We start from the raw sequence: 11,669 nt of genomic DNA on the forward strand, positions 1-11,669 counted from the left end.
TCACTGTCAACAACTAGTCGGAATCGACTCCGACGAGTTGACTTCATCAACAATCAACACGGCTTCGTCGACAATCGTCCACGAATCAAGCTAAGTCTTATTTTTAGTTATTTCATATAATTTTTCCAGCTTATTTTCCGCATGCAGGGCTTTTTTGTGTACGCCTCTCGACGGAAATTACCCTCCAGAGCTACACTTTGCCAATTATTCCTGGAGCATGTTAACCGACAGTCATGGGCTTGGTACACCGAATTACGAAGGCTATAGCCACGGGTTTTGTGCACTGAGTTCCAGAAGCTCTGCCAACAGGCTTGGTACATCAAATTTCGGAGGCTACGGCCACGGGTTTGGTGCACTGAGTGTTGTAGGCTCACAACGGCTACACCCTAAGGAAGTATAAATCCTTTGCGTGGCAACACGCGCTCTTTGCCAAAAGGCAGAAAAGTGTCAACGACTACTTTAAGCGCAATCGCGCAGTCTTTTTGTCGTAATGCCAACTACTTATTTTAAATGTCTTCTCTTAGCGGTTGTTAATCTACTCGAGCCGAACACGCCTCAATTCGTGAAAGCCTCGGATCTTCTGTCATGCCTAAACGCTAGGATGCGAGATAAAGATCTCCGTAGCAGCAGTGCTAGTATGCGTACATGAGACAAAGATCTCACACGCAGTGGCAATGGCTAAAATGGGTCCGGGAGTCTAAACATAACAGGCTAACTACTTGGGAGAAATATGGACGAAACAAGAGCATGACACACAACATTTATATTCATCACTGAATAAATTTTAGTAGTTCTAAATTCTACAATATGCTACATAATGTATGCATCTCTTTTTGCAGGTCAAGCTTCGGCGATGACTCTCTAGGACGCTCAGCGTACCTACAATGGCTTCACTAGCTCCTAGGCTCGAGGGCTAAGCGCCAATTACTACTCGGAACATCTTCAATGACTCAGCTAGCTTCCAAGCTCGGGGGCTAAGCACCAAATAACTACTCAATGTGGCTTCTACGGCTCACCTGACACATAAGCTCGGGGGGTGGATGCCGCAATACAACTCGGATGATGACTTGCGTGAAGACTAAAGACCCTCGGATTGATTATTTAATTATTTTAAGGCTCAGGGGCTGATAAGTTACACCATACAGTTGATTTTTTTCAAGACGAAGAAAGAAGATTTAAAATTTTATTGGTCCTCAGTCTGATTCTTCGATTCAACCTAAGGCTCGGGGGCTACTCCATATGGAGTGTGACTTCCGCCGCGCTCCATATCAGTAAAGATGAAGATTACAAAATCAAGACGATAAAGAGCTTGAGCACACCATAGCCTCATGGCAGCTTTGAGGAACTTTGAAGATTCAGCCAGACAGAGTACTCGAGAAGCACTAAACTACTCAGCGAGGATCTGAAAAGTACTCAGAGACTGTTGCATTCGACTATAAAGTGTTTGGGGGCTTGTCGGGGATAGATCCCTAGTACCCACAACGAAGGAAGAAGACGGACTCCTACTAGGATTCCTCTGTAATCCTACTAGGACTTATACATTGTAATCCTACTAGTTAACCGACTAGTAATCCCGTCCCCTGGAATATATAAAGAAGGACAGGGGTCCCTGGATCGGCAGGCCAAGACCTCCTAGAACCACAATAGAGGACCAAATCCTCAACACCAAACAACACCCAAGCGCAGGGCGTAATATACAATACCCCAAATAGGACGTAGGGCATTACGCTACTCTGGCGGTCCGAACCTGTATAAATCTGTATCTTGTGTCCTCACTTTTACCTTCGAGTTCCAGGTCCGACGATCCCCCACCAACCAATCTACTACCTTGAGATACCCCTCGGTAGGTTGCCGGGTATAAAACACCGACGCTAAGAGCTAACTATCATTAGCTGCTAAAAAACAGCTAAGGCTCCATTTGGATCCCCATCTAATAGACCAACTAGTGCCTTACATGTTACAAACCACCCACCTAACAATTTTGTTAGCCGAAATTCCACCAATTAATTAACACAAGTAATATTTAGCTCTAAGTGATTCAAAGAGGGTCTTAGCTTTTTTTTAGAAAAAAGAATAATCTCCGGCCTCTGGTACCGTACAAAGAGGGCCTTAGCTAAAATATTCTCTTTTAGTTTTTACTAACATGTGGTTTTGTGCTGGAGAAAGATTGGCAACTAAGAATGATAGCCTTCCATGGTTACATGGATGACACAGGGTCATTAGGAGCATGGATTAAAGGGCCTATTTGGTATATCTTTTTTAATTAAGATTTGGTATATCTTTGACTCCCAAAATTTATTTAAGCTATGTATTCGTATTTCAAAGTTTTATGGAGATGGAGCTAGCTAGAGCTACATTAATTAGGCTGTTTAGATGAATCCTTTTGATCGAACTTAGAACAAAATAAATATTCAAATCATTTTATTTTTGTTTATAAACTCTAAATTTGACCTGGAGCTGAGATCTGGGAGATGTGCCAAACCAGCCAAAGAAAGAATGCAGGATTCCTTTTTCTTGTAGCGTCCATTGTTTATTCAGAGCCGTATTTCCGGCCGTGATCCCACGCAACCGATGATAGCTAGCTATACGGCACGGCTCCAACGGCATCTCGATCGGCGTTCGAGACCTTTGACCTGGCGACGTCAACGAAAGCCCAACGACCCCGCACACTTCGCACGACTGCGATGGAATCAACGACAAGCCCTTTGTAGAAAGGTGAAGAAACATGCTTGACATCGAAGCAAGGCTCCCCTAGATTTGCGTCGCCAACACATGTCCCTTTCTCTGCGCCAAGTCAAGCGTGGGCATGCATGCGTCGAGATCTCTGACTCCCATTCAGGCTTCTGGAAGGAAGCCTAAAATCCTTTTCTTCAGGATTTAGCCAGCAACGACGCGACAACGTTAACAGAAACTTTTTCAAGAGTTGAACACTCGAAGGTTTTTACAGAAATTTCAAGAGTTGTGCTCACTAGTGTGGCTTTCGCTGCAGTAGGTCTTACTCCAACTTGCTCGTCGCCATCGGGTTAGCACAGCACCGAGATCAGTGCTGTTCTGGTCGCTTGAACAAGAAGCGTGGGGCGTGGCTTTGGATGCGTCTCCATTTTTGTACAGATCTGCAGTACAACGTTCGCGTGCACGATAAGCACGGCGCACAGTGCTCTGCATTGCTAACTGCTTACTCCAGTACAACCCTGCAGATAACCAGGACCTAGTGTAGCTACTGTAGTAGATAGACACTACTCATCACTGATACCGAAGACTCGCTGTATCTAGCCACTAGCACAGTTAAGGAGTCAACCAGAGATAATGGCCCTTTTTTAGGCTGTACTCAAAGCAGCTACGAAGCAAGCAAAGGGTTGCAATAATCTCGGAGGCCTCAGTGCGTCGACTTTTGCAAAGTGTTAACTCTCATCGCCAACCCACATCGGGCCACCAGTCTTCCATAGTTCCATAGTATTCCATAGCCTATGGAGTAACCACTTGGAAGTACAAAATCTAATGCCCGTCGCGTGTGTGGTAGCATAATCTAATCCGGCCCTGTCAGATACGTACGCGTCGTTGCAAGACGAACATGCAGAGATCCATGGAGCAGGCGTCGTTTTGTGAGTCACCATCAGCATTCAGCAAGAGTGTTCGCCGCCCTGCACTGCCTGGGTTTCACACAGTGACAGTGGTGAGTTAGTTTACACGTCAGTTCCGGTTCCAGCTGCACTGCGTTCTCGTCGGTCCAAGGGAACAGGAGGCAGCGCTAACGGCGGGACCGAGAATAATATAAAGTCAGCTCGCGCTTTGCCCTCGCGGCGGAGCGAGGAATATAGAAAAGCGGCTAAAGAAAGCGATCGATTGGGAGAATTGCGTGAGCGCTAAGCCAAAACTGATCAAAGCTCCCCGCCCGTCTCGTCTCGGCTGTCGTCAAGCGGCGTACAAGGCGGGCGGCGCCATTGCCAGTTGCTCGGCCGCCCGGGCACGGCCGCCCGGGGCGCCGGGGCCGTGGCTGACTCGCACATTGCCCGGGGGTTCCTTTGGATTTGGATGGTTTGATTGATGGGTTGGATCGCGTGCCCGCGCCGGCGTGCCGGTTGGCTCGCTGCACGCGAAGGACGGGCACGTTCGCTCGATCGATCACCACACGCTCGACAAACATCAGGCGATCATGCGTGATGGGCGCCTATACGGGACAAGGGCTTTAAAGGTTTTTTTTCTAGGAAATAAAAGAGAAATGCCAGCACTACCATTACTATAGCTATGCCAAATGAATATGGGTTTAAACAAAGACGTGACGGAGCACGACGAAAGTGATTGGAACCAAAAAAAAGGAAAACCCCATGCATGACACTCAGACACTGTGAAATAGCCAAAAAAAAAAATGATGCAAGCTGCATTGCGCACCGCTTAAAAAGTCTCTTCATCGAACCAAAAAGTTTGCGTACTACATCTTGGCATCTTGCAGCAAACAAGCACTAGTCCGCTTTACAGGCGTGCAGGATGTTTGAGTGTCACGCCACGCATGTCAGATCAAATGCTGGCATGCATGAACACCACCGCCACAGCACACACTATCTAGGGCCGTGTTTAGTGGCCATGTTTAGTTACTCCCAACTCCCAACTTTGACACTATGCAAAAAGAAGATTCCCCATCACATCAAACTTGCGGTACATGCATGGAGTACTAAATGTAGATGAAATTAAAAACTAATTGCACAGTTTTGTTGTACTTTGCGAGACGAATCTTTTGAGCCTAATTAGTCAATATTTGGACAATAATTCACAAATACAAACGAAACGCTACAGTGTGCTACAGTGCTGTAACAGTAATTTGGCACCTCCCAAATTCCCCAACTAAACAAGGCCCTAACCATCTAGCGCCATGACTCACCAGACCGGAATGGCACGGTAGGCCTACCTCTGTCACCTCTTGCACCTTCATTCATCCCTGCTTTATTTTCTCTGCTTTGCCCGTTCCTCTGATTTCCCTCTTTCTCTTTCGACTCCGAGCTCTTTTGACTTTCCCATTGGATGCTATATCGCTATGCTCCCAAAGCGGCCAACTCAGCCCACCGTCGACCAAAAATTCTGCATCCGCCATAAAAGACCACCACCAACAACACGTCTACTCTTCACGCAGACGAATTCAAGAGAGTGGGGGCTTCTGCGTGCAGCAGAGGTCCGTCCATGTCATAATGCCATTGCGCCAGCCGCCAAGAACCAACGGGTACGGCACCTGGTTGGTTGTACAGCGATCCTAGACTCGTACTGGACCTACTGTGCCGTGGACGGTGGACATCAACAGCAGCAATTTAAGCGGTATTTTCAAGGACAGTTTTAGCAGCATTACTGTGATTGCAAACATTTACTAAAAAATAAAAAACACAAATTAAACTGTACGAGTGGCATTTTTTCATGGCTAATTTAATTTTTCTAGTCTAGGATCGCGCTTGCAGCCATTAGATGTGTGGATTGGTGTACCTAACGGTCATCACCGTTTGGCAAAAACTGACAATTTATCTCCAGCTATTTCATCGCTAATGGCTTATTATGTGGTCTCCACCGCTCACCCTGTAATCAGCTGCTTCTAAATTTTGCCTTATTGCGTAGGTTTCAATTGGAGGTTCTAGTCTTAGAATTAAAATCACAAGGGGCTTATTTTGGTATCAAATCAAGAGCTGCCAATCAGAACCAAAGGTCATAGGATCATAGCTAGCTGCCAGGTTTCTGTAAGATACAGCCGAATACATACAATCTTAAAATTAATATGTGTAACTGCACAGCCATAGGATACAAATGACATCATCGCGTACAATCTTGAAGGTCGCTATGGATTTAACCGATTAATGAAAAATAAAAGGTATAATAGGTGCACGGCATATTTTCGCGGCTAATTTTAATATTCTAATTTAGGATCGTGCTTGTATCCATTAGTTGTGAATTGGTGTCTCTAAGGGGGAGGGGCGTAGGCCCCCTAACACAGTTCATTCTCCAATAAATATCTAAATTTTAGCAAAACTTTGAAAGATTTTGCACCACTGACCCCTCAAATCATAGGAAAAATTGAGTTTCTGACTTCGCTTTAGCAAAAATTGACAATTTATTTACATGAAGTTCATGACTAATAGCTTAACTTATAGTCTCTAAGTGGTTGTTTGGATCTCAAAAAATAAAATCTGTTTTGATAAAACAAGTTTAATGAGGAATGTTAGGAAAACCAGTTTTGGGTTGTTATTCGGTTAGCATGTGTTTTAAGAATTTTTTGTTTGGCTCATGAAAACTGAAAAGTGAGTTTAACGCAAAGTTAAACACAGATCATATTTTCACGACTAATTTAATATTCTAGCCTACGATCGCGCTTGCAGCCATTAGCTGTGAGACCATGTAATCAGCTAATCAGCTGCTAAGTTTTGCCTTATTCCTATGAGCTTCATTTGGAGAATTATGGATAGATTTTTTATATATTAAATTAATATGTGTAACTGCACAGCCATAGGATGCCAAGGACATCATGGCACACAATCTTGAAGATCTCTTTGAATTTAATCGATTGATGAATATACGACGATTAATCCAATTTCATGCCCTACTGGCTACTCTGCGCTGGCCGGCCAGGTTTTACTGAAAACTGATGCTAGCTGCTGCCTGCAGTGTACAGTAGCAACTTGCGCCACCACTGCCGTCGCCATCGCCTACTCTGACCTCTCTCCTCTCTCCCAAGTTTTTTTTTTTTGAAAAATTCTCTCTCCCAAGTCCAAACCGCCCACCACTGCAGGAGTATTTATTTTCAGCCCACCCCGTTTGATCCGCGTCCGCTTCCTCCACTAGTTCAGAACGCCCGCCGCTTATTAATTGCAGTTGAATCAAATGCACAACTGGTACCGGTGCGCCGCCTACCACGAGAGAGAGGACACGAGAAAGTATGAGAGAGAAACGAGGAGCGAGATGGAAATGGTGGATCCCTGAATAAAGAAAGAGAAGGCAGCAGCAGCAGCAGAGAGAAATGGGGATAAACAAATCCGATCCGCACTGCTGAGCGCATCGGAGTCAAAACCAACCGTCCCTGTCTTTCCTCTGACTTTCCTCCCCCCTCTTGCTCCTGTGCTGTGATGTCCTCGTCCTCTCTCTGCGTCTCTCAAAATCTCGCGATTCAGCGCGGACGAGAGGGCCAAAAGAAATGAGGAAATCTTCCATGCAAAGTTGCCTGCTCTTGCTTCTCTGATTCTGAACCTCTGTCCGGATTTTGCTTAAACGGCAGGCCTTTCCTCTTCCTGTTGGGTTTCTGCAACAATCGCGTGTTCCTCATCGAAGCTGTGGGTGCCTGTTCTTGATGCTGGGATGCATGCGGCGTAGCAAGGTGGTGTGAGTTTCGGCAAGAATTCCTTCCGGTGTCCTTGCAGTCGTTCATGCCCTGCGGGGAAAGCTCCTCCTTTCCGGATCCCGCCGCCGTTTCTCGCCGGAGATGGGGGCCTTCCGCTGGCTGTTCCACTTCTTGCTCGCCGCCGTTCTGCTCCACGTCCATGGGGGGCAGTCCCTGAACCAGACGTGCCACCCCACCGACCGGCAGGCGCTCCTCAACTTCTCCAATGGCTTGGACAGCAAGGCCGCCGGGCTCGTCGGGTGGGGTCCCGACGACGACGCCTGCTGTTCCTGGACCGGCGTCGCCTGCGATCTTGGGCGGGTGGTCGGTCTGGATCTCTCCAACAAGAGCCTCCACGGCGGCATCTCCTCCTCGGTCGCCTCCCTCGACGGCCTCGTCACGCTCAACCTCTCCCGGAACTCGCTCCGCGGCGCGGCGCCGGTGGCGCTCGGCCAGCTGGCGAGGCTGCGGGTGCTCGACCTCAGCGCGAACGGGCTTTCCGGCACGTTCCCGGCCAGCGACGGCGGCTTCCCGGCGATCGAAGTGGTCAACATCTCCTCCAACACCTTCGACGGGCCGCACCCCGCGTTCCCCGCCGCGGCGAACCTGACGGTTCTTGATATCTCCGGCAACAACTTCTCCGGCGGCATCAACTCGTCCGCGCTCTGTATTGCGCCTGTCGAGGTCCTGCGGTTCTCGGGGAATGGCTTCTCCGGCGAGGTCCCCAGCGGCCTGAGCCGATGCAAGGCGCTGGCGGAGCTCTCTCTCGACGGCAATTGCTTAACTGGGAACATCCCCGGCGACCTGTACACGTTGCCCAAGTTGACGAGGCTGAGCTTACAGGAAAACAAGCTCACCGGCAACCTCGGCAATGATCTTGGTAACCTCTCTCAGCTTGTGCAGCTCGACTTGTCCTATAACAGGTTCTCTGGCTCCATTCCTGATGTGTTTGGAGGTATGAGGAGGCTGGAGTGCTTAAACTTGGCCTCCAATATGTTCCATGGCGAATTGCCTGCTTCCCTATCGAGATGTCCAACGCTGAGGGTAATCAGCCTAAGGAATAACTCGCTGTCTGGTGAGATTGCTATTGACTTCAAATTTCTGCCGAAGCTGAACACTTTTGATGTTGGAAGCAACAATCTGATTGGTGCTATACCTTCTGGCATCTCGTCGTGCCCTGAGTTGAGGACTCTGAACCTTGCAAGGAACAAACTTGTGGGGGAGATACCAGAGACTTTTAAGGATTTGAGATCCGTATCCTATCTCTCACTGACAGGAAATGGCTTCACAAACCTGTCATCAGCGTTGCAAGTCTTGCAACACCTGCCCAACCTGACAAGTTTGGTGCTCACCAGGAACTTCCGTGGTGGTGAGACAATGCCAGTGGATGGCATCAATGGGTTCAAGAGCATGGAGGTGCTTGTCCTGGCAAATTGCTTACTCACAGGCACAATCCCGCCTTGGCTTCAGACCTTGGAAAGTCTCAATGTGCTGGACATTTCATGGAACAAGTTAAACGGGAACATCCCACCATGGCTAGGGAAGCTGAACAATCTCTTCTACATCGACCTGTCAAACAATTCTTTCAGTGGGGAGCTTCCTGTGAGCTTCACACAGATGAGGAGTTTGATTTCAAGTAATGGCTCGAGTGAGCAGTCACCAACAGAGGACCTACCATTATTCATCAAGAAGAACTCAACTGGCAAAGGTTTGCAGTACAACCAAGTCAGCAGCTTTCCACCGTCCCTTATACTCTCAAACAACTTGCTTATTGGGCCGATCTGGTCAAGCTTTGGTCATCTTGTGAAGCTTCAGCACATGGACTTGAGCTGGAATAAGTTCTCAGGGCCAATTCCTGATGAGTTGTCAAATATGTCGAGTTTGGAAGTGCTGAATTTGGCCCACAACAATCTCAATGGGACAATACCCTCATCTCTAACGAAGCTGAATTTTCTCTCCAAGTTTGATGTGTCATACAACAATCTGACTGGAGATGTCCCTACTGGTGGGCAATTCTCCACATTCACAAATGAGGATTTTGAAGGTAACTCTGCACTCTGCCTTCTTCGGAATTCTTCGTGCTCAGAGAAGGCTTCACTCGTAGAAGCTGCACGCGGTAAGAAGAGCAAAGGCGCGCTTGTCGGCCTTGGACTGGGAACTGCAGTTGGGGTTGCCGCTTTCTTGTTCTGTGCTTATGTGATTGTGGCAAGGATTGTTCATTCAAGAATGCAGGAGTGTAATCCAAAGGCTGTAGCAAATGCTGAAGACTCAGAGTCTTCTAACTCATGCCTTGTGCTGCTTTTCCAAAACAACAAAGAATTCAGCATTGAGGACATCTTGAAATCCACCAACAACTTTGATCAAGCCTATATAGTTGGATGTGGCGGTTTTGGGCTTGTCTACAAGTCGACACTACCAGATGGGAGGAGAGTTGCAATCAAAAGGCTTTCAGGCGACTACTCTCAGATCGAGCGGGAATTCCAAGCTGAGGTGGAGACACTGTCACGGGCCCAACATGAGAACCTTGTCTTGCTGCAAGGTTATTGCAAGGTCGGTAATGACAGGCTATTGATCTACTCATATATGGAGAACGGCAGCTTGGACTACTGGCTTCATGAGAGGGCTGATAGTGGGATGCTGTTGGATTGGCGGAAGAGACTAAGGATAGCACAGGGTGCAGCAAGGGGGCTGGCATACTTGCATATGTCTTGTGATCCCCACATATTGCACCGAGATATCAAATCAAGCAATATCCTTCTGGATGAGAACTTTGAGGCCCATCTGGCCGATTTTGGTTTAGCAAGACTTATCTGTGCATATGAGACACATGTCACCACAGATGTAGTGGGAACCTTGGGCTACATTCCTCCTGAATATGGACAATCACCTGTAGCAACTTACAAGGGTGATATATACAGCTTTGGTATTGTTCTGCTTGAGCTACTCACTGGTCGAAGGCCAGTGGACATGTGCAGGCCAAAAGGGACCAGGGATGTCGTGTCATGGGTGCTTCAGATGAAAGAGGAGGGCAGGGAAACTGAAGTTTTCCATCCAAGCATACATCACAAGGAGAATGAAAGCCAGTTGATGAGAGTCCTCGAGATAGCATGCCTTTGTGTGACTGCTGCTCCCAAGTCAAGACCAACATCTCAGCAGCTAGTTGCATGGCTCGACAACATCGCAGAAGACGGAGGTTTAATGCAACCTGAAGTTTCCAGTGGTTTCGATTTGCTTGCTTGAGCAGGATCAGCCTTATAGTTTCTTAAGAATGATTAGCTGTGTACATAATATTTACATAGAGTGATATGCCGAGAGTTGCTCTCCTCTCAAGTAATAATATGAGCATCTTTTTTCTTCATAAGGTGGTTGCAAGATCACCAGAGTGTAAAAATGCTTTGCAGGTTTAAACCATCGGTACAATAATCTAGCGGTTATATGAGCAACTTTTTCTACAGAATTGTGGTGTGTCTTGTATTACTCCGTATGGTACAGGTTTCGTAGGTCTTTGTTTCTGCAATTTTCTTCTATTTATCATTTCTTTGTTGATTTCCTTTGCAATCTTGTTCGAAGCTAAGCATGGTCCATGAACATTGCAACAGCAAGTAGTAGCTGCAGACCTGCAATAGGTTCATATAGCAAAGAGCCTGCACTGACAAAGCCAGTATGGTCTGGGTCTTTGGTTGATGCAGGGGAACATTGATCGAATCCAAATATGTTTCTGTCACTCTGCAGCACTGTATTTTTCTTGTAGTCTGATGGTATGATGCTCCCTGACTGTGTTGCTTGACCTCTGGTAGACTAACATTAATTCGTAAATGCTGGCTGAAGGCATCAACAGACATCTTGATTATCCTCTTTCCAAAAGAGATAGAGATAGAGGGGAGAAAAAGTAGCTCGATCATCATGGCATTGACTGGTAGGAGTATCATTCCTCGAATTCATAGGGCAAAAGTCAGGCCTTGTTTCTTTCCCAACGACTCCAGATTTTGAACTTTTGTGTACATGAAGAAAACAAAAGAGGTGAAACAAGCTTGTGAGATTCTGGCCTCCGCTGCCGGACGGCCATCCTTCGCCTGCACAATGCGTTGCATTTGCATCGCTTCCCTTCTGCACAATGAGTAAGTTGCCGTATGTGCCGCAGCTGACGGTTCTTCACCCGTTCACCGCTCACCAGGGAAATCGCCCCTCACACGGCCGCCGTTGCTGAACGCGTGTTTCGGCCGCGTGGTTGCGGGGTGTGATGCACCGCAACCGCAAGGAGACGAGGCTGCCAGAGTGCCGGACTGGAGCGAGCACGGAGCAGGAGCACCCTACGCCGGCACGG

General features: G+C 47.5%; 1 protein-coding gene across 1 annotated transcript; it reads left to right on the forward strand.

Annotated features, from left to right (window-relative positions):
- The first annotated feature begins 6,796 nt into the window (after nt 1-6,796).
- On the forward strand, nt 6,797-10,802 carry LOC101786144 (phytosulfokine receptor 1). Its single transcript, XM_012844891.2, has one exon. The coding sequence runs from the start codon at nt 7,448-7,450 to the stop codon at nt 10,583-10,585; it is 3,138 nt and encodes a 1,045-aa protein (XP_012700345.1). The 5' UTR covers nt 6,797-7,447; the 3' UTR covers nt 10,586-10,802.
- Nucleotides 10,803-11,669: the final 867 nt, after the last annotated feature.

The sequence above is a fragment of the Setaria italica genome, chromosome III (assembly GCF_000263155.2).
Source record: "Setaria italica strain Yugu1 chromosome III, Setaria_italica_v2.0, whole genome shotgun sequence".
NCBI classification, from domain to species: Eukaryota; Viridiplantae; Streptophyta; class Magnoliopsida; order Poales; family Poaceae; genus Setaria; species Setaria italica.

Coding starts and splice junctions, on each gene's coding strand:
- LOC101786144 (XM_012844891.2), top strand. CDS start 7,448: ATGGGGGCCTTCCGCTGGCTGTTCCACTTCTTGCTCGCCGCCGTTCTG.